The 22630-nt window shown below is 47.6% G+C and overlaps 1 protein-coding gene across 1 annotated transcript; it reads left to right on the top strand.

Annotated features, from left to right (window-relative positions):
• Positions 1 to 1057: 1057 nt before the first annotated feature.
• On the top strand, positions 1058 to 22447 carry LOC144108199 (lysosomal alpha-mannosidase-like). The gene is made up of 11 exons (XM_077641478.1): positions 1058 to 1182; positions 4279 to 4381; positions 5276 to 5425; positions 7181 to 7377; positions 11012 to 11120; positions 12043 to 12152; positions 12560 to 12610; positions 14891 to 15103; positions 18499 to 18648; positions 21825 to 21885; positions 22404 to 22447. The coding sequence occupies exons 1-11, from the start codon at positions 1096 to 1098 to the stop codon at positions 22445 to 22447; spliced, it is 1275 nt and encodes a 424-aa protein (XP_077497604.1). The 5' UTR covers positions 1058 to 1095.
• The last annotated feature ends 183 nt before the right edge of the window (positions 22448 to 22630 follow it).

Here is a 22630-nt window from a genome sequence, read left to right as displayed (position 1 = left end):
TTAAAATTGGTTTTTGGGGAAAGCAAATGGCGCAGTATCTGTCTCCATAGAGTTTCTTACTCTTAATAGTAAGTATAATGGTAGTCTTAATAGTAGTCTTGATAGTAGTCTTAATAGAAGTCTTAGTAGTTAATAGTAAGAAACTCTGTCTGTCTCACATAACGGCGGACACCTGAACCAACACCCCCTGGGGGTGTTGCCTGAACCGCGCCGTAGGGGAAGGGATAAAGGAGAGAGTGAAAAAAGAAAGGAAGAAAGAGGTACCATAGTGGTGGGCTCCGGAATAATTAAGAAAACCTGGGGATCGTTAACGTGTACAGACAAAGAAGAAAGAAAGAAAGAGGTACCATAGCGGAGGGCTCCGGAATAATTAGGGAAACCTGGCGATCTTTAACGTGCACAGACATCGCACAGCACACGGGAAGTTTTTCCGTTTCGCCTCCATCGAACCCGGGAAATGCGAATCAGTAGCCTAGCTTCTAACCAATTCGCCACCGCGGCGGGTTACCCGTCTGCCTGAAGAGCGGTTCGGGGGCCTACCGAGAAGTGGGAGTATTACTTCGGCCTTTATTGTACTCAAAACCAATTTTCATTTCTACTTTTCCCCATAAAAACACTGTGCAGAAAGGCCTGAAAAAAGGAATGAAGGAAAGAGGATAGAAGAAGGCCTTGCAGTTTAGGGCTCCGGACCCATTTCGACGACCGGCGGCTCTGTACCTGGCACTGTCGCTGCACAGCATACGGACGTCTTCTGCGTTATCAAAACTCTCATGTCAAGCAAGTTTTGGGGCCAAGTGAACTTCGCAATTTATTTTGCGAAAAGTTTCAGGCACTGCAGCGAGCCGGCGTTAACTTCGTTGCTACCCTTGCTAACCCTAAGCTAACCCGCGTGGATGCATCCTCTGGCATACTCCTTCGCTGTGGCGCGTCTTCGCACGGCGCCGCCAGAAGGCGTCACGTACCGCAAAGGGTGTGCGGAAATGCCGCCTCAGTGAGGCATCTTACTGTCTGCCCACCGGCGCACTGGCTTCGCATCAGGATCAGCTGTCACCTCCCCGTCTTCAGGTTACTTCGTTCGCGGAGAACGCCAGCGTTATGCCTCTTGCCGGCTTCGTGTATCTTTTGACGTTAGTCTTGAATGACTGTTCCCTGGCAGCTGCGGGAAACAAGTGCGAGCTAAAGGTAAGTCAACGGGCATACTGCACTCCTATTTCTGCTGTAAGAACTTTCGGTGCGACTAGGCACATTGGACGATCACTATGAGTACCGAAATTTCCCGCTGAAAATCACTGCAACGAAAACATTGGAAGGCCAGCTGCTTTAGGGCACAGAAGATACGGAATTTGGGACGAACAACACGAACAAGACGCCTGTGCTTGCGCCACCTTCGAAATACTGACCTCCTAGTGCCCTCATGCAGCGCAGTTCTTTGATATTCACCAGCGCCAACTCCGCCATGTTCTTCCATCGTTACCCTGACAAGTGCACCCCAATAAATAACAAGACAGGCTAAGACAAAAATTATCGCCCACCTTTGAGGGTGAGCGGCTTTTGTTGCCACAAACTCGCCTGCTCTGCGCTTCCACAGCGAACATGTACCGATAGGTTGAAGGGTGGTTTGACTGGGGCTGCAACGCTTGCGTGTGAAAAACTGACCAGCTGTTTTTGCACCATTTTATGAATTATGGGCGTTCCCCATCTGCAAACTGCGAAGCTCCCCTATAAACCGTGTTTCAAAATCAGGAGCTCTGATTCGGGCGAAATTCGCAGGTTAGCACAATGTCGCGCAACTTTTGCCTTTCAGACGTACTCACGGAAAGGGAGAGACTAAATAGTACGGCGCCACCAAAATCTGGCTATGAAGCTCATAGGCGGCACCAGCATCTGTTAACGCAGGCAAAGTGGTCACAGAAATTAGCTCGGTTTCGAAAAGGACTTTAAGAGGATTTGTGCGTGCGTGCGTGCGTGCGTGCGTGTGCGTGTGCGTGTGCGTGTGCGTGTGTGTGTGTGTGTGTGTGTGTGTGTGTGTGTGTGTGTGTGTGTGTGTGTGTGTGTGTGTGTGTGTGTGTGTGTGTGTGTGTGTGTGTGTGTGTGTGTGTCGGCAGAGCTGGTTGGGGGAGCCGAAGGCGCACTGTCCTGCTCAGTATATCTAAACGAACTTCCCACCTCAGTATGTGGGACATGACACAGGTCGCTGCCGACTTCATCTACAGGGCTCTGCAGTGGGCCTCAGAATTCTGCTGATTTAACCCTGTAATGGCCAGACATTGAAAATATCTAAGCAACGTTATGAATTCCATCACTTATAAGTGGTCCTTTCGTTGCAAGTATACAGTTTAGAAAAAAGCTGATGTATAAAGAAAGAGATCATTACTGCTTAATTCACTTTTGCTAATTTTAGTGATTCCAGAATGTCTTTGTATTATAAAAGTCGTCGCAGATACGGAGGCACACACAGTGAATCAAGAGCAAAATTCTAGACTGCTCTTTCACCTATGCCAGTGCAGCATTACGACCACAGGAATTTTAGCATGTTTCCCGCTACGGTTTGCTTTTGAATCTTTCAGCAGGGTAGCTGACACTTTGACTTTGTTTTGATAATATGTCGGAAAAAGGTGTTCCTTCAAGAACATTAGCATAAATTAAAAATATTCCCATTTTTACGCTCTGCATCAAAGGCGATACGAGGGACTTTAATGAGTTAAACACGAAAGGAGCAGTGACCCATAATAATAATAATTGGTTTTCGGAGGGAAAGGAAATGGCGCAGTATGTCTCATATATCGTTGGACACCTGAACCGCGCCGTAAGGGAAGGGATAAAGGAGGGAGTGAAAGAAGAGAGGAAGAGATAGGTGCCGTAGTGGAGGGCTCCGGAATAATTTTGACCACCTGGGGATCTTTAACGTGCACTGACATCGTACAGCACACGGGCGCCTTAGCGTTTTTCCTCCATAAAAACGCAGCCGCCGCGGTCGGGTTCGAACCGGATCAGTAGTCGAGCGCCCTAACCACTGAGCCACCGCGGCGGGTTGATTCATAATCACCAACTCCGAATCTGGGTTAAGATCACCGCTGGCCACCAGGCGCCTCCACTTTGTTATTGTTGCACTCTAAACAAGAATTATCCGTACGGGAGTAAAAAGTAAGTAAATAGCCCTCTAGCGCACTTCCTTTTATGGGCAGGGTATGCTGGACAAGCCCTGTCGTAGCTTTCCATCATTAAAAATGAGGAATACTTACGGTTTGCAACGGAAATCAGTGCCCTCTACAAAACATGCAAATTTATAGCCGTTACAAAGATTTTAACCAAGGTTTCAATCTCCTCTATTCGCTAAGCTCACGATATCCGGTACTATGTTTAAAAGCCTCCTTCCATCGCTAACTGCATCTAATTACACTGTTTTGCAGTACAGAGCGCAAAACAGAACTCTAGAGCGACCTAACTGTGTGTTCCGCAGTTTCCAAAGCCGCTGCGACCAAGGAAGCAAAAAAGATAAAATCCTGTGAGTTTAGCTGCACATGCTTACATCCAGACCGTTTTCAACCAAACTTTATCGCTAGATATCTCACGTTGAGCACGAAACAAGCCCAAAACATGTTCTAGAGAAGCATTTAGTCTTGTGCGGATATGTCTCCGTTGGCAATAATAAGCATTCCGTATATTCAGTGATCAAAACTTACTCCGAAATTTGGGTAGAATCTGCTGAAAAGGAATTGCGCTAGAGGACAACTTCGCCATCATCATCATCAGCCTAACTATGCCCACTGCAGGGTGCACGTAGTCAGGACAAATTCCTTTTTGACTTCCATATAATAATAATAATAATAATAATAATAATAATAATAATAATAATAATAATAATAATAATTGGTTTTGGCGGGAAAGGAAAGGGCGCAGTATCTGTCTCATATATCGTTGGACACCTGAACCGCGCCGTAAGGGAAGGGATAAAGGAGGGAGTGAAAGAAGAAAGGAATAAATAGGTGCCGTAGTGGAGGGCTCCGGAATAATTTTGACCACCTGGGGATCTTTAACGTGCACTGACATCGCACAGCACACGGGCGCCTTGGCGTTTTTCCTCCATAAAAACCCAGCCGCCGCGATCGGGTTCGAACCCGGGAACTCCGGATCAGTAGTCGAGCGCCCTAACCACTGAGCCACCGCGGCGGGGTAACTTCCATATACGCTAATTCATGTTTGGAGTGTACTGGTGCTATGGACACAAGTGGCATCGACTTTCTCGCGATTAGAATTCGAATGCCGCTTCTCTCGCAGGGCTGCCCCAAGCTGAAGTCTGGATACATCAACGTGCACGCCATCTGCCACAGCCACAACGACGCCGGGTGGCTGGACTCGGTGGATGCCATATACACGACCAGTACGCCGTGCAGCGCTCCTTGGCGGCCCGTCGTTTCTTCGTAAAACGCGGCATGCTATCTACACTCTAAGCAGAAAGGAGTAAAAAAAGGAGTAAGCTGTCGTCTAGGGCTAGGGGACAGATTACTCCGTTTTTTACTCACATATCGGAGAATTCGTGTTAATGAAGTGTGGCCATCAACCAGAAGGGTATTCGAGGGAGGTCGGCAATAGAGGCGTCACTGAAAGAAACCCCGGGCCATCTGAAAAAAAAAGGAGATTTCTCGCCCAACTCACGAATTAATGCACAGCATTGATCAAAAGTATTCAGGCCAGGCATTTGCTTTTAATCCGTCGATACCATTTTCGACACTTCTAATGAGCAAAAGATCCTTAGGAGTGAGAGTGAGGATTCTCCTTACCTAATAGAGATCGAGAACTTCAACGGTGCGATGTATAGCTGAAAACGGAACTTTGCGTCCGATATAACACTCCGTGAAGGCGCTTTTTGCACCGCTGGTGGTGATAACTACACAACGCATGTCTCCTCTCCTCGTAAGCTACTGTTCATCATAACGTTAAGCCTAAACCACCGCTCCCCGTGTGTGGTGCCACCTCGCGAAAACAAACAGGCACTCGAAGGGATTACACATGTAATGCTTTATTAAAAATTGGAGCCTTTCAATGTCTTTGTTGTTTTATTCCATGCAATATGGTGTCAATTATGTGTGTCCCACTGCGAAGCGATGAGGAGGAGGCGTTGTGTCATGGCATTCATGTATTTTTCTCTCTGTGTTCCACCCCAGCGCTGATCCTCTAAGCACAGTTTTGGAGCCAAGGTTGATGACACTAGCGCACTTCTTTCACAATTGCATGACACGAGCTAACCGATGACCTTCGTGGCTTCCGTATGCAGCTGTGCGAGAAATCTACGCCACGGTCGTGGAGGCGCTGCAGCTGGGCTCGGACAGGCGTTACGTGTCGGCTGAGAACGTCTTCTTCTCACGATGGTGGAGCGAGCAGTCAGCTGCCGTCCGAAGAAGGGTCCACGAACTTGTGCAGTCGGGTAGGGATTCTACACCGCGGGTTTGGAGTGTACGTCCCCAGAGGTCATCCACATGAACAGCGCGCTGGTAGCATTACGAGTGCCGAACAGTGCTTCTGTGTGCCAACTCGACTTCTGCTACCCGCCGCGGTGGATCAGTGGTTAGCGTGCTCGGCTACTCATCCGGAGTGCCCGGGTTCGAACTCGAACGCGGCGGCCGCGTTTCGATGGAGGCGAATGTGAGACAAATACTGTGCCATTTTCTTTCCCCCCCCCCAAAAAAAAACAACCAAACCAACCAATCAAGCACTAAGGCGCCCGTGTGCTGTGTAATGTCAGAGCACGTTAAAGATCCCCAGGTGGTCTAAATTATTCCGGAAGCCTTCCCTACGGCACCTCTTCCTTCCTTTCTTCTCTCAGTCCTCCTCTATTCCTTCCCTTACGGCGCGATTCAGGTGTCCGCCGAGATGTGAGACAGATACTGCGCCATTTCGTTTTCCTAACAACCAATTTACTGCGAGAAAAATGAGTATCTTGACAGAAAAAGCGGTTAGCTCACTTGTAACATTTCATACTGCTCGAAACATCAATTACGATTTCTTAGTATCTCGAAACAAACTTCCTTCATTTTGAAAAAGTGTATTACGATTCCACAGTGACCTCACCGCAGCGCTGCCTGCGTGGGAAGAGTCATGGGCTATGAAGGACTCCGTAGTTGTGGGCTCCTGGTTGATTTATACCAAATGGCGTTCATTATCGTGCTGTGACAACGCACATCACACTGGTGCTTTTGCATTTCGCCTCCGTCGAAATGTGGCCACCACGGCCGGGATTCTTTCCCGCCACATTGGGACCAGCAAACGAACGCCTAAGCCACTGCGCCACGGCGGCGGGTTTTTCACGGTAAGAATGGTCAATACGACAGTGCTTTGTAATCATGTTATGTGAGACGATCGATATTGTCAGATTAACCTGCCATTCGTTATTTCGTCGTTAATAGCGGCAGTCTATCAAACCGCATGTCATAAAGGCTACCATTGCTGTTTGCAAGATTACGAATGGGGCATGCGTGGCCACAGTCGCTCTAGCGTCAGTGTATTAAATGTTTGGCAGCCGGCTCACGGAGTAGAGGGGGCGGGGAAGGAGGTCTGTGCTTCTTTGTAATCCGCGCCCCCTCTCAAGACAGGGATGGCAGTAATGGCTGCTTAGTTGCCATGGCTGACGGCTTAGGTCGCGGCCATGGAGAAAGGAAAACTAAGCGGAGACCGTGACGTCACACTTCGTATGCTGTTCCGCGCGCGGTATATGTGGTCGCGCTGTCTGCATGGAGCAGCTCCCTCCAATCCTGTGCCTCTACGCTGGCCGCGACTCTCCCACTTAGACGCCGTTGCTATTACCCCATAAGTAGGCTTAGAAAGGACGCGTGACTTCCGTCACGCTTTTCGCAATGCATCTGGAATACATGGGGCTTCTCCTCACATTTCCTTCCTGCGTGGTCGCGGTCTTAGTGAAGTGGGGCGATTTTCCTGTATACGGAACTCAGGGCAAAACAGATCATAACATCTGACGAGAAGAAAAAAAGGTGCAAGCCTTCACGTTTAATTCGTCCGTTTTTTTTTTACACGTCTAATCATTCCGCTACTGTTGTGCGTTAACAAAGCAAATCCTTTAGGGACGACATCGCTCGGGAAGTGGCCCGGCCGCAATATTCAATGTGTTTCTCGTGTTGAACAAAAGTGGAAGTCGAGGCCCCTTCACGCCGTTCGCGACATGCAGGACACCTTCAGTTCGTCGGCGGCGGCTGGGTCCAGAACGACGAGGCCGTCACTCACTACACGGCCATCATCGACCAGATGACGCTGGGCCTGCGCTTCCTTAACGAGACGTTCGGGCCCGACTGCGGAGTTCCCAGCGTCGCCTGGCAGGCGGACCCCTTCGGACACTCTCTCAGCCAGGCGGCCCTTTTCGCCAGGGTAAGACAAAGTAGGCATATTATCAGGAAATGGTAAGGTAAACCTGGCTGGACATTCAGTTGCACATGAAGTGCTCATGGAGGGCGCTCTAGTCAAGCTGTATAAACAGCAGTTTCACAGGCAGAGCAGAGCGCTGGGCCTAAAAGTTAACATGCAGAAAACCAAAGTAATGTTCAACAGTCTAGCAAGGCAACAGCAGTTCACAATTGGCAGCGAGGAACTGGAAGTGGTAAACGAATACGTTAGGGCAGGTAGGGACAGCTGATCCGGATATGAGAGGGAAATGACTAGAAAGATAAGCATGGGGGTGGAGTGCATATGACGGGTTCTCTCAGATCATGAATGGCAGTTTACCAGTATCCCTCAAGAGAAAAGTGTACAACAGCTGTATCCTACCGGTACTCACCTACGAGGCAGAAACGTGGAGGCTAATGAAAAGGGTTCAGCTTAAGTTAAGGACAACGCAGCGAGCCGTGGCAAGAAAAATGATAGGTGTAACGTCAAGAGACTAGCAGCGGGCAGAATGGGCGAGGAAACAAACGCGGGTTAATGACATCCTAGTCGAAATCAAAAGGAAGAAATGGGCTTGGGCAGGGCATGTAATGCAAAGACAATATAACCGCTGGTCCTTAAGGGTAACGGAGTGGAATCCAAGAGAAAGTAAGCGTAGCAGGGGGCGGCAGAAGGTTAGGTTGGCTGAGGAGATTAAGAAATTTGCAGGCAAAGGGTGGATGCAGCTGGGAAAGGACAGCGTTAATTGGAAAGGCATGAGAGAGGCATTTGCCCTGCAGTGGGTGTAGTCAGGCTGATGATGATGACGATGATTCCCGATGTCAGTAAAAGATAAAGTATATGGCAAGTGCATCGTGCATGTAATTCCCTGTAGGACGAGAACTTGAACGCTGGCAACAACGTTTTATAGTACACTCAAGAAAGCACCGCAAATCGCTGAAAAGAAATATAACGAGAGCAACATTACGATATAGGAAGTTAGGATCATTAATGGGACAAATCTCTGGTAACTATATTCGTTTTGAAATTCAGGTATGACCTATTAGAGGACAAGCATCTGTTAATTATACCTTTTTAGAAATTCAGGTGTTAAGTATTAGAGGACAAGAATCTGGTAACTATATCCGTTTTCGAAATTCAGGTGCGAAGTATTAGAGGACAAGCATCTGGTAATTATACCTTTCCCAAAATTCAGGTGTGAGGTTTTCGAGGACAAACATAATAACAATAATAATAATAATTGGTTTTTAGGGAAAGGAAATGGAGCAGTATGTCTCATATATCGTTGGACACCTGAAGCGCGCCGTAAGAGAAGGGGAAATGAGGGAGTGAAAGAAGAAAGAGGTGCCGTAGTGGAGGGCTGCGGGATAATTTCGACCGCCTGGGGATCTTCAACGTGCACTGACATCGCACAGCACATGGGCGCCTCAGCGGTTTTCCTCCATAAAAACGCAGCCGCCGCGGTCGGGATCGAACAGGGGAATTCCAGATCAGTAGTCGAGCGCCCTAACCACTGAGCCACCGCAGCGGGTTGGACAAACATCTGGTAATTATACTCGGTTTGAAATTTAGGTGTAAAGTATTACGCAACTGGTAACTATACCTTTTCCAAAATTCAGGCGTGAAGTATTAGAGGACCGGGTTAATTGGAGAGGCATTTGCTCTGCAGTGGGTGTAATCAGGATGATGATGGTGATGACGAAGTATTAGAGGACAAGTATTTGGTAGTTATACCTTTTTCTAAATTCCGTTGTGAGGTATTCGAGGACAAACATCTGGTAATTATACCCATTTTGAAATTAAGTTGTGAGGCGTTAAGAACAGGCGTCTGGAAACTATTCATTTTTCAAAACAGGTGTGAAGCATTCTAGGACAAGCATCTGGTGATTATACCTCTTTAGAAATTCTGGTGTGAGGTATTCAAGGACAAACGTCTGGTAACTATACCCGTTTTGAAATTCAGATGTGAGGTATTAAGCAGACGTCTGGTAATTATAATTTTTTTTTTCAAAATTCAGGTGTGAAGTATTAGGGAACAAGCATCTGGTAATTATAACTATCTCGAAATTCAGGTGTAAGGTATCAGGCATCCGAGGGCAAGCATATGATAATTATGTTGGTTTTCAAATTCAGCTGCAAGGTTCGAACGGCTCGTGCCTGCGAGCAGCTAAACGGCCGTCAGATTGAACGACATCCCCACTTCCATGCCTGCACATTGCAGCGGCTAGTAATGATTGCTTAAGACAATGACGTTGCATCGGCATACCTAATATCTAAGGCAGCCCTAATCGCAGAGTGATGTATGTTAAATGCTCGTTCACTCAGAATAAATCTATTTCAGTGGATGTCCATGCTCTCTCTGCCGAATAATAATAATAATAATAATAATTGGTTTTGGGGGAAAGGAAATGGCGCAGTGTCTGTCTCATATATCGTTGGACACCTGAACCGCGCCGTGGTGGTGGTGGTAGTGGTTTTATTAAAAATAATAGTAAAAAGGAAGGAAAAGATTTTTGCTAGCCCCGGCATCTGCCATCGATACTGAAGCACCTGAGCTGGGGCAGCGGAAATAAAGGACAGCAGGCAGAATGGAGAAATGAAATGAAAGAGGTGAGGGGACAGGAATAGAGGACAGGGGGAGAAGTAATATGTACAAACTATTTACACAATAAGAAATGTGTCCAGGTTGTGCGCGTGATTAGTTCATTTTAGAGGAATTAAATCACACACGCGCACAGCACTGTGTAGGTTACAACTGGAGTGGGGCGTCCAGTTATTAATCGTTCAAGGTAGAACTCGCGGAGCGTTCGGTCACTGCGTGTAACTACCTGACGGAGAACAGACGGGACGTCAAGCCCGTGTGTTCGAGGAATGCACAGAGCCTCACCAAAGTTCGCTCACGAGTGCGCGCACTGCCCTGCGGCCACAATAGCGCCTTGATGGAGTCTGGTAGTATGCCCTGCCCTATAGGCCGCAAGCATATCGCGACGAGCATCGGCGAAAATTGGTTTCGGGAAAGGAAATGGCATGGTAATTGTATCACATATTTCGGTAGCGCCCTAACCACTGAGTCACCACGGCGGGTCTGCCGAATACATATTGTTAATATTTTACTACAACCTCATCCCAAGCCACCTGCTGCTTTTTTCTGCTTCGTAATGTCGCAAGTGGTTCTAAAATTATACGAGAAGATTTTCGAACACCTTACTAACCAAGTTGATTCTAAAAAAAGTGTTCGCATCGACAAAGATATGTATGCCACTAGGTATTTAGATTGCTATATGCTAACAACCTCTAAGCGCTGGAAAACTCACAGCATCGCTTGCAAACAAATGAGAACAGTGAAGAAGTTCCAACGCCTTCGTGCACGTTGGTCAAGCAGCTGGGTTTCGAGAGCACATGTGCAGGATTCCCAGTGGTCATTAGAGGCACGCTATGCCGACAGTTACTTAATCGTAATAACTGGTCTGCGTTCCTTCAATCACTTTATTAATGGAACTCGGCTCAGGGTTGCCCCATTTCTGGCATCACGAAACCAGCCTCTTGTAAACGAAAATCATGTCTATAAAAACTTTATATAGAGTCTATCAATTCGCGTTGCACCTCTGCCTCTTCTGTGCAGATGGGCTTCAGTGGTATGATGGTGGGCCGCGTTTCCATGGACACGCTGAAGGATTGGAAGGCATCGCATCACATGGGCTTCGTCTGGAATACAAGACAGCAGCAAGAAGGTACGCCCAACGTGCGAACTTACGGCCGCTACAAAATTCCCACATAGAACATTCATTCAAGTTCGAACAAGATAGAACGGCATCACACGTCGTCATTTATTTTATCGTTCGTCGCGAAATTCTCTTTACCAAATGTGCTGTACAGCAACGGAGCACCATTGCCGTGAATGGGCTCTAGTGACTGTACAAGGCAGTTTTACGGCCACCGGGCTTGCGCTGCAACACAAGCGACCTTGGCCTGTCAGCGCGGCACAGTCGCACCAGCCACACATATGAGCATATGTACTACAGTCTACCAAAACTAGTTGAGGTCTACTAAAAACAAAAACTCCTGGAAAGATCACTTCGCATTCCGGTCCTGCAGATCGTGGCCAAAACGCTCGCCAACCTAAGTGGGCTTGCAGCATAAGAAATACAAGACCTGTGATGAAATGCAGACTGAGTATTGAGTTTCCTTGCTCTCCTGGTCTTTCTGCAGAGTAGCGGTAGATTCTGCTTTTGCACCTAGCTCCGCTCTTTCTAAGCTCTTCAACACTTGTAGACAAAAGTCAGTGCAGAAGTAAGCTTGAAAAATTAGTGGACGCCTAATGAATGCCCAGCCTGGGTTGTGATAGCACATCGAGTCCGTCTAAGCGTTGTCAAAATATTTCAGGCTCAGTGATGTCAATTCTGGTCATCACTTCTGGTTTGGTTGCATCACGTGATACGTGATGTCACTCTTGCTCAGTCAAGACGAGTCATAACTTGACATCCTTGTCATGACCACGCATCCCGTGTCACTGATGACATTATCAAATGACTGATGGAGTCATAAGGTTTGATACGAGACGGCGACACTGCCAAATGGCCTGCATAAAATCATATATAGACACTACGCTTTCGGCGCGCACAGTACGTGCACCCAATGACGCAACCCACGCAGGTCGACAGAACCGTAGCGGAGACAATGACGAGCTGTTCACGTGGGTTCCCTGGAGTTCCTACTCGACTCCACACGAGCTGTGCTACGAGTCGTGCCTCAAGGACGAGACGGTGAACGGCCTTTTCCCCACGGAGTACTTTTTGGCTTTGCTTTTTCCATCAAACGGCGTGCCAATCAGGGTTGCTTTTGGAGCTCTGCTCCAGGCTAAGCTCCGACTGCGATGTGCGCCCATTTTCGCGGACGTTACGTGTCTAATAAATAAGACATAATCGTTTCTGATACCAAGTAAGTCCTGTGCCAGACGCGTCGTGCTTTTCAAACTATACATACAGCTTGGCAGCTACCGCTTTGCGCAGCAAGAAACCCTAGAACACGGTGCCCTAGAATATTGAAAAAACAAGCCCGGAGCCTCCTACGAGTACCGTTCTACGTGCTTTGTTGCCCACAGTGTTGCTTTCGTAGGTTCGTGTTCCTTCACTAATAACTGCCTAACGCTTTGTGCCGCTTTGCATTGCAGACCGTACCGTTGACTACTCCCACCTTCGTGCTCGGTCACGCACGGGATCTGGTAAGCGCTGCGATCTGCACTTTGCTTCTCAAAACGCGATGTCAACAGCTTCTGTTCTCCTCCTAATCGCACTCACGTTCGAGTAATATTTTAGATCATCTCCGAATAATGCATGGTGGCAGTGTTTGCGTTGCTGGTGGTGGTGAAAACTTTAATAGACAGAGGGGAGTCGGGTCCATGGGCCCCCGCACGGCCCCACTGCAGTCAAACGTTCATGTCCCAGAGGCTCATGACGCTGGCAGCCCGGCCTGTGGCGATGGCTTGCTTGGCCGGGTACTCGGAGCGCAGTAGGGTCTCCCAAGCCTCCCAAGTGGTAAGGTGCTCCAGGCCCCACGGGGGAGGATCCTCCGGGCAGAGGAAAAGGATATGATCGATAGTGGCTTTGGGGTGGTGGCAGCGGGTACAGGAGGGGTTTGTGTGGACTTGGTGATAGCGCGAGCGTATACAAGGAGAGGGTAAGGTGCGTGTTTGGAGCCGCCTCCAAAGTGCCTGGTGATAATTGTTGAGTGAGGGATGGGGTGTGGGGTACAACCGACGCTCGGCTTTGCAGGCCTGCGTCAGTTCACTGAAGGAATGCATGCGCTCCCGTGAGAACCCTAGATCGGAGGCCGCCGGTGCCCGGTTGAAAGAACCTCGGGCTAAATTGGCAGCCTCGTTTCCGGGATTCCCGGAGTGGGCAGGCAGCCTTATGAGCTCCATGTGGCGGGGCGGGTTTGCGGCAAGGGAGTTCAGTATGCGAAATGCAGGGACGTGAACTCTCCCGCGAGCAAAATTTAGTATGGAAGTTTTAGAGTCTGATAGTGTATACGGGGCCTCCATGCGTGTGATGGCTAGGGCAATGGCGGCCTCTTGCAGTTCGTTTGTGCAAGGCACATATACCACCGGAGATTAAACGGTTTTGCAAGGCGCCCCATCGTAGCGCTGACATAAGCACCGCTAAGATCGTGTACCACTGGTAAGCATCCGCGGTGTTTTCTTTTTTTTTTGGGGGGGGGGGGCACACAATAAACTCTAAATTATTTCATTAATTAATCTCTTAAAAGAACAAGAATAGTGAGCTGTGTTTAGATTCCTGCGTACGCGTTTCCGAAATCAGGCTTTGTCGTTCGCAAAAGAGATTCGGTTGTTTGTAATCCTTAATATAATTGGGTCCATGTGGGAACCAGGTGGAGGGTGCACCTTACGTTGTTGTCAGCTCTGTTTGGGAGAGTCTCCTTTCAGTCGGGAGATAGTAGTACGAGGCTAAAAGAAATCAGTCGCAAATTAGGCGAAATGCTACACGCCCGTGTACTGCGCCTATGTCAGTGCACGTTAGGAACCCCACTTGGTCGAATTTATCCGGAGCTCTCAATACGGCGTCCCTCATAGCCTGAGTCGTTTTGGAAGGTTAAACCCCGTGAACCATAAACACCTAGAGATCCTCATAACTGAATTTCCCACGTACCATTAGCGACTGGAACATATTACTCAAAGATTTTTTTAGCAACAAAAGGAATTTGTTTTAAAAGTTTTGTGTCGCACACTATAATGCCCCAATGGCGCTGAGTGTGATGTCCGATTTTTGTCCAAGTTTCAAAGCGAATGCCCACTGAGTAAGTGAGTAAGTGACATCTCTGTAACAGCTATTCGCTGTAAAAAATGATGCATGACACTGCGATTCAGTACAACCATGACCAATATCTTGTGAATACATCAGCGTGAAATCTAGACGAGGGACACAAGAAGACAGGGAAGACATTAACCAGCACTATTCTAGTTTTAGAGCTGACTTCTAGACAACATGCGCACCTACTAGGCCAGCACCATGCTCTCCTAACCTTCATGACCCATATATGGTGATAAATGCCGAGTTCAGAAAAGCTGAAATCTTTTTCGCATCATAACTTTTTAGAACCTGCACCGTTGCATATCCAATGTGAGCCATGAATTACCAGCGGCGATGGATTGATGGCTATGGCATTCGCTGTTGAGCCAGAGGATGCGGGTTAGAATACCGGCCGCGGCGATCACACTTCTATGGTGGCGAAATACAAAAGACGTCCGTGTGCTGTGCTATCTCAGTGCACGCTGAAGAAGTAGAGGTGGCCGAATTTAATGTGGAGTCATTTACTATGACGGTACTCATAGCTCATGTGCAGCGCCGAAACATTAAACCCAACGCACTATATAACAAGCCATGAATCTTAGCCACGACTACTGGTGTGAACACCGGACTTTGCCCTGCCATGCACATTTCTGTGTCATCTGACCTCCATATAATGCGCAGCGGTGAACGTGCAGGAGGAAGCTTACGGTGGCAAAGTGGTTCCTCTGATGCTTGGCGACGACCTGGCCTGGGTCAAGGCGATTGACCAGTATGGAGACGTGGATGACTTGCTCCACAAGGCCAACCGAATGGGCAGCTGGCCTTTGTACCTGTTGCTCGCGCTCGCCACGGGTCGAAGCCATAGGCCCGTGCGCATCGTCTACTCTACGCCCGCCTGTTACATGCAGGTGGGTGTGGGAGCTCTGATGTTTCACAGCGCTGGCTGTTGGTGCGATGTTACGAGGCACAGCGCTGGCCCCAACCCACAATGTGAGCATTGCAAAGCGGTCGCTATGACCACGCAGCAGTTACGCCCGAAGGTTCGTGGACCCACCACATTGCGCGCTAGTTGTACCACCACGTGAGTGTGACGTCACGTATATATAGCGTGTATATAGCGTGGTTGCCACAGTGCTAGTGGCGTTCTTTAACGACAGAGAGTGAGGCTGCGGTAGCTTGTACAGTGCTGCTGGCGTGGCATGAGGCTTAAAGAGTCTCAGTATTTATTACGGCCCGGGGTAAGTTTTACCCTGGATATATTTGTGGGGTTCCACGGCATGCGTCACTACAGAATCTCATAACAAAAAGCTCAGTGAAGTTACCAGAACAGAATCACGTAACTCTTTTCCTGAGCAATTAAATTGAAGCAATGATGTGTTCACCTGCTGTCCGATTACACTGCGGCCACTGTGGTATTGTGACTCTGTGACACCTCCGTGATCACGTGACCATCGGCTGAACAATAAAAATAAAGCAATAATTGTCAGGAGCACCTGCTAGGCAATTAGATTGACATCTCTGTGGTTATATGTGACCTATACGTTGCTTATTTTGAAACGATCCTTTGCCCTAATCATTTTTTATTTTCTTCGTTTTTCATCGTTCAGCCCCGCCTTTTATGCAACTACTGGTGAAAAATTCTACACTCTGGCTGTCAATACTGACGTTATATGTACCCGCAATCAGTATTAAAGAGGTGTCGAGGCGAAGGTTGTATAGTGCTGTGTTTTATAGGATATTAGCAATCAAAGCAAGCATGCGCGAAACTCAAAAATTAGCATGTCTGCTTGAGGAAAAAGAACTAAAAAGTTTTTAAAATACTCTAACTTGTTTATAACCTTTGTTGCTTTTAAGAACAAAGGGACGTTGGAAAAAAAAAGGACGTTGGACGAGTAAATTTTGTCCCTGAAGTAAGGTAGGGTGGGAATGGGATGCGTTCCTCAAAAAATTATGGGAAATACTTTGTTTCTTGGATTCTGCGATTTCGCACAGTAAACCATTATGTTGTCTATGGGTATCACCTTTTCCATAGTTCACATTAAGTTTTCCTTCTTTTGTGAGAATTAAATACTGTTGGAGGTGAGTATGTCCGATGCAAAACATCTTCAGATCATTTGGAGGAAGCGCTCTCGAGTAGTAGGAGGAGAGAGGGAAATTAATAAGGCAAATGTATTTACTGGAATGCTAATCATGTTATTGAGCTATTAATAAGGTGGCTGCTGGTGAACAGTTACTTCATTCTTAATGCGTAAAGTGAGGAGCGGAGACTTGCGAAACACTATACGATGAGTAGCATATGATGCTGGAAGTAGGCTCTTCCTTCAGGGATACAAAAAGATAGGCCGTAACCTCGAGCCAAGGTAAGGCTAAAAGTATGGACGTTTTATGGGTAACTCTGAAACTTGCCTAATCGCACGCAACAAACTGCACAGATATCGTCAGTTTGAACGTGATTGCTTTCAAGGCGGCCAACCTAAGGCAATAAATATCTGACGAACTTTCATTCTCCTAAAGAGCAGTGGTGTAGGACAAAGGGACAAAGCTGCCAGCTACTCGCTTGCATTTTGTTCAGTCCTGTTGCAAATGTGAACTGCTGTATTGCTTCCTCTCCGAGTAGGTTAGTCCTAATGTGCTCACGTTCATACTGATTCCGACTGTGCATCACGCCAAAAGAAGGAAAAGAGTTTCCGCTTTTCACTAACCGTCGCCCACGCTATTGTTTGCCGTTGTCTTCGGGAACTCGCACGAAACTACAGTGCCCTCGCTACACGTCTCTAGGATGTCTTCAAATGATTCGCTGATGGAAACTGTGTCGGATTCCGATCCAGCTGGACATTTTGTGGTGGAGCGCAGATTGCGTTAGCTTCTTCGGCTAGATTCTTGGCAGCAATTCGCAATGGCACACACCGGCAGCTGCTGCGTAGCAGTAAGCAACAGTCGCAACTTGATGTACTAGCAACAGTATAAGTTGTTTCAAATGGCCCCGACCAATGTGCCGGGCACCTCCAGCTAGAAGCGCATTGCGTTTTCACTTAAGACCAGCTGCACGAAGTCGTCTAGTAACTGTTCAAGTCAGCTGTTATCAGCCGCATGTAACAGGATGCAGAGTGGAGCGATTCTAACGTCATAGCGTTAGGGCTGCCATTCTGCAGAAATCCCGACGTCATCGTCGTCGGCGGCGGCGGCGTTGTGAGCGAAAAATTACCGGAAAAGCAACCTAGCTGGGGGGGTGCCTAGTTCACGTGACCTTGTGGCGTCATCACAGCGTACCCACCGCGGATTGTGAGAAAAGTGACCACCGTGGTAGCTGGCAATTCAATCAATTATTGGTCGCGAGAGGTTGCTCAGGAAGAGCAACCTCGGTCGCACAAGCCCCACCGGAGGCATCACCTGCCATCGCAGGGCAGTAGCGCATCGCTTGACCGCTGCACACTCTGCCAGGATGGGTATGAGGTCTCCCAGGGAGCTATGAACATAAACTCGAGAATGACCAATTCTGCATATACGCGCATTAACTGATTAACCCTATCACGTATTGCTTTTAAGGCTATATACAAGAAATATCGTCGCAAAGCTCCTTCGTTGATTATGCAAATAACTGACATGGTAGTATATCCGCACTTCTTTTGGTTCTGTCGTATTAAACAAGTAGCAGGATAGACACCGGATGCCAGCATCTCCTCACGTAAAAATAAAGAAACATTCTAATGACAGCATGCCGCTGGCTATGGTTTCTTAAAGGCTATGGCGTTCGGCTGTTGATCCCAAGGTCGCGGGAACGAATCCAGGCCGCGGCGGGCACAATTCACTGCAGGCGAAATGCAAAAAGAAAGTCCCCCGTGTGCCGAGCGACGCCGGTGCACATAAAGGAACCCCAGGTGGTCGAAACTGACCCCTCGACCTCCTCGTGTGCAGATGTGAAAACGTGAGACATTAAATTCTACAGGTAAAACACGACCAAATTCCGTTTAGAATATTTTCGTCACTTTCTCTTTTGTCCCCGCCTGACGTCATCTTGTATGTATCAGTGTACACTGCTGCCCTTCTGGGATTCCTCACCAGTCTAAACCCTCACTCGCAGCCAGCCCCACTTCAGCAACCAATGCACCCCCTCTGGTTCATCCCAGATCTCAGGAAACTGTGATCAAGCACGTCAAGGCACAAGGAAGTCATGGACTCTTGAAGCTGAATTCGGTGTTGAATAAAGATGTATTTATCTTCCTCTTGCAGAGTGTACTTCAGTGACCCATTTTTCCCCTGTTTTTCTTTTTCCCTTACCTTGGCGTGGGGGTTACGCGTCAAGGCCCTTCGCGCCACAGCGTCGCAACCTTGGCCACGCTTCGAGGATGATCTGCTGCCGTACTCGGACAGGACGAATCACACTTGGAGCGGCTACTATACGACCAGGCCGAGCATCAAGATGATGGCACGCTACTCCAACGGATTCGTCCAGGTACGCGGACTGATGGTTGTCGGTGTTACTACTAGGACGTTACCTGTGCCTACAGGGAGGTGAGATGGCATATTAAAACGTTCATTCGAAGGGACAACTATATTGCTTGTTACTCAGAAAATTCTCGTGTTGGGCTTTTCGCCGCCTAGCTTAGGTATGCTCGGTAGCAAAATACGTATCGAGCAAAGCGAAAGCATTAGAAGTCCCATTCAGCCGCGAACCTGTCGTGGACACAAAAAAATAGCGACACAAAGCCTCATTACGTCACAGGGTCAACCAATAGATTGTCAAAGATAGTTTGGGGCAGTGAATATTTGATACATAGTTAAGAGATGATGGTCAACAAGACATAAATATGATAATTTGTAGACACTAAGTACTAAATAGTAAACACTGATTAATAGTGGTCATTAAGTAATAGAAAATCAGCACTGCTAGAAAATTAGTACGTACTAAATAATAATTCATTAAATATAATATTTAACAGGCTCTAATAAGAACTTGGCGCAGTTAACTAGTACTAAAGCGCGAAAAACGCTTTCCCATTAACCGTATGGACCATAAGTGGAACCTACAAATTTCGCTCATAAAATTTGAAGTTACAGACAGAAAATTTACTACAACGCTCGGTGATTCAAAGTCCTGATGTCGATGACAGCGTCCAATGCATTACATACTTTGTGACCGCCGACTGTAAGAGGGTGGAAGTATGGTGTACCCTGAGAGATATGTGATAGGAAGCCCTTCACGTCACCGCACATGGTTAGTGAAAGCGGCATATCACAAGGAGCACCTGTATTTCATTCCTGGGTCTTTTATACTCGTAGCTTACAAACTGGCAGACTCTCATGTGAACTGACGCTGCGAAGCTGGGATAGCAGGATGTTTGGTTTTCCACTTCCGCTCTTACAGTCTTCGCTTTGCAACAAATGGTTTGCCTTTTCGGAACAGCGTGTTTGCGACAAGGGGCCTTAGTTTTGCCATAGTCTACGCAAAAATTTCTAGTAATGTGGGTGGCTTTTGCTGGTCGTCATATTTGAGTTCCATGCGAGTTGACCGGGGCAGCGTGTTTACGACATGTGATTTGGTGGTTTTGCTGTGCTTTTGCTTTACTGTTTTCATGTTAGAATGACATTAACTCTATGGTTTTATGTTGTTTTATACGATTTTTATAAGCAATGTCAGAATCTCAAGTTTTACTCTGGAAGCGGTTGGGCTTTGTCGACTGCTGATCAATTGTGGATTCTTTTACGTTGCTACTTTGTCCTTTCGGGCATACTTAAAGACGACATGTAAGGAGATGTTTTTGCTCACACCCGTCACTTGAATTTTTTCGATTAGATTTTTGCATTAAATTACTTTTTGCACTGCGAATTTTCGCAAATTTATAACTCAATATCTAAAGCGCCGGGTGGCTCACAAGTTGGCTGCAGTTAAGGCGGCATTAGACGTACGCCTTTGGTGAATTGCATACAGTGGCATCCAAGCGATCTGTCAGTGACTTGATGCTGAGGGCTGCAAGTATGGCCTAGTGGTCGCTGAAGTGGCAACAGACGTAATATCTTGGTCAAAAGTCTTAAGGCCCAAGGCTTCTCGCTACAGCTGCATAACAGAGCCCTTACGGCACTATTAAAGACTGAATGACCTTGAAACGCTAGCAGGTTTCTTCTTTCGGTAGAGAAGCTTCATGCTTGACTTGCGTTGTGAACGATCCGCTACACGGAGCATTCTAGGAACATTCATTCCACTGCAGCATAATGCTGTGGCCCTGAGAATTTTGACAAAGACTGCGCCTGACCACTCCTTTTCCAATTAATTGAGAAATGCCAAATCCGCGCGAGAGCCCTGCTGTGTCGTGACTACCAACCACGTGCAGATTTGTGAGGACCAGGCTCCATTTGGATCGAATATGTTCAATGAGTGCAGGAGTCTTCCCTGGACCTTTACTCAAATCTGCCAACAAGAGAGAGGATTCATTTCTGTTGCTATGTGAGATCTTCCGAATGACAATTTGCACCACTTGGTCAGATGTTTCTTCATAGGGAAATGTATACTGCGGTGACAACCGTCCCGAAGGGTGTGCCTCTATGCCACAAGCTTCGCTGTGACCATGGACTTTCTTGTTGATCTCAAAAAGGGTTGCAACGACTTCCGGGAGGACAAGGGTGAAACCTGCGTGTCTAACAACAAATTAGCAACAAATTTTGGAAGGCTTAGGCACCTGTGCAACGCCTCTCGTCATTCCAAGCCGCGCCTTGGGCTACGTGGCGGTAGCGACAGAGAGATGTGCGCTGCTTGCGTTTGCGTGGACAGCGTTTCGGCAGAAAATGCTGCACGGTAGCAACAGGCCGTGACTGGTCATTGGGTTCAGTGGCGTTGGCGTTGACAACGTTGCAGACTCCGTTGGTTCTGAAGAATGGTAAGGCGCATAACTGGCTCCGTGGGTCAGTGAACACCTCATTCGCGCTTTCAGGAACGTGGCATTGGTGTACACCTGCAAAACCTGCTTTCGCACAATATTCGTGCTTAGCAATGCTTAACCGCCAGTAATTTTTTACAACGGTCCGAAGAGGCGTTTATTGGCGTCTCTGCCACCACGGAGCGCACCTAATTTGGTTTCATAGTTTTGAGACGTGGTGGCTACGAAGGTGCCACCTGCACTGAAATATTCAGAAAGCAGCTGGAAGCTCGGCAAGCGCATGGCAAGCGGACCGATGAGAATGCTGTGGAAAGAACACATAGATATCGATAACACGAATGGTGTTCAGGTAACTACTGCCAACGCATTAGTGGCAGCATATACGTGGTCGTGCCCTTTGCCTTCGTAGCTCAAACGAGGACCGCATGACACCGCGGGTGTGACTAAGTGGCCTCAGCACTGCATCCGTGGAGATGAGTTCCATAGCGTTATTAACGGCTCTGCTTCCATCCGCCTGAGCACTGCTCTTAATAGCCGCTTGTAGGTCAACCCTGCATTCCTCCCACCTTGCCAACAAAAATATTTAACATACTGCGGTTCTTTTTTTTTTCTTCCAGAGCGTTTGCTAGACTTCAACATTGTTTTGTGTTCCTTGTTTTCGTTCAATGTACGCGCCGTTGGTAACCTGACCTGGTGGTAGATACTGCCTTCTAAGCTTTCTTCCTCAGCGCGCATTTTGCTGGTTCCTCTTGCGCAGGCTTGCAAGCAGCTGTCGGTGCTCGGACCCGGCGTAGAGGTCACCAAGGTGCGAGCCCTGCGTGAGTGATGAGCCACCACTGAGACCGCTGCGATTATTGCAACCTATTTGTGTTTAACACGGAAGTTATATGCAATTGCTTCTGCACATGTTACTCCATAATTTGCGTTTTTTTTAATTACACAGGATTGTAAACATAGGTATTCTGATCGTCATGCATTGGGTCGATTCTCATAGTTTAATAATGATTATGAATGTTTTTTATATCGCATGAAACAGTATCTCATTAGTGCATAAATTCCGCGTGGCCACCGAATATGGGAGTTGTCATTCACTACGGTGCGGGTGTGGGCTAGTTGGTCACCCATGAGCACCGTTCTACAGTGCAAAACGCAAGGGAGGAGGACACGACGTTCTTCGTGCAGTCGCGTGTTGCGGCCCAAATCGAACCAAAGCACGAATACCAGGGAAAGAGGGATGTTCTCTTCTTTGCGAGTGTTATCACTGCCGAATACCTGAAACCTCGCTAGTCTGCTCTGTGAGTACGTGATAGTGTCTCTCATTTTCTTATACTTTCAGAGGAAGCGGTAGCGGTACTGCAGCACCACGACGCCATCACGTAAGATACAAAACTATGTTATTATTATTATTAAAGACCGCCAACAAGGGCACGATTAGTTATTAACAGTCACCCAGTTTAGACACAACTTATCTGAGCAGGACCGATTTACGCAATGGCCCACTTGCCAGAGAAATCAGCATTGCCAAATTATTTTATCTGAAAAACAGCGTCACCAAATACAGCC

The sequence above is a fragment of the Amblyomma americanum genome, chromosome 10 (genome assembly GCF_052857255.1).
Source record: "Amblyomma americanum isolate KBUSLIRL-KWMA chromosome 10, ASM5285725v1, whole genome shotgun sequence".
Taxonomy (NCBI): Eukaryota; Metazoa; Arthropoda; class Arachnida; order Ixodida; family Ixodidae; genus Amblyomma; species Amblyomma americanum.
Note: the sequence above shows the minus strand (reverse complement) of the source record. Positions and strands in the feature narration are given on the sequence as shown.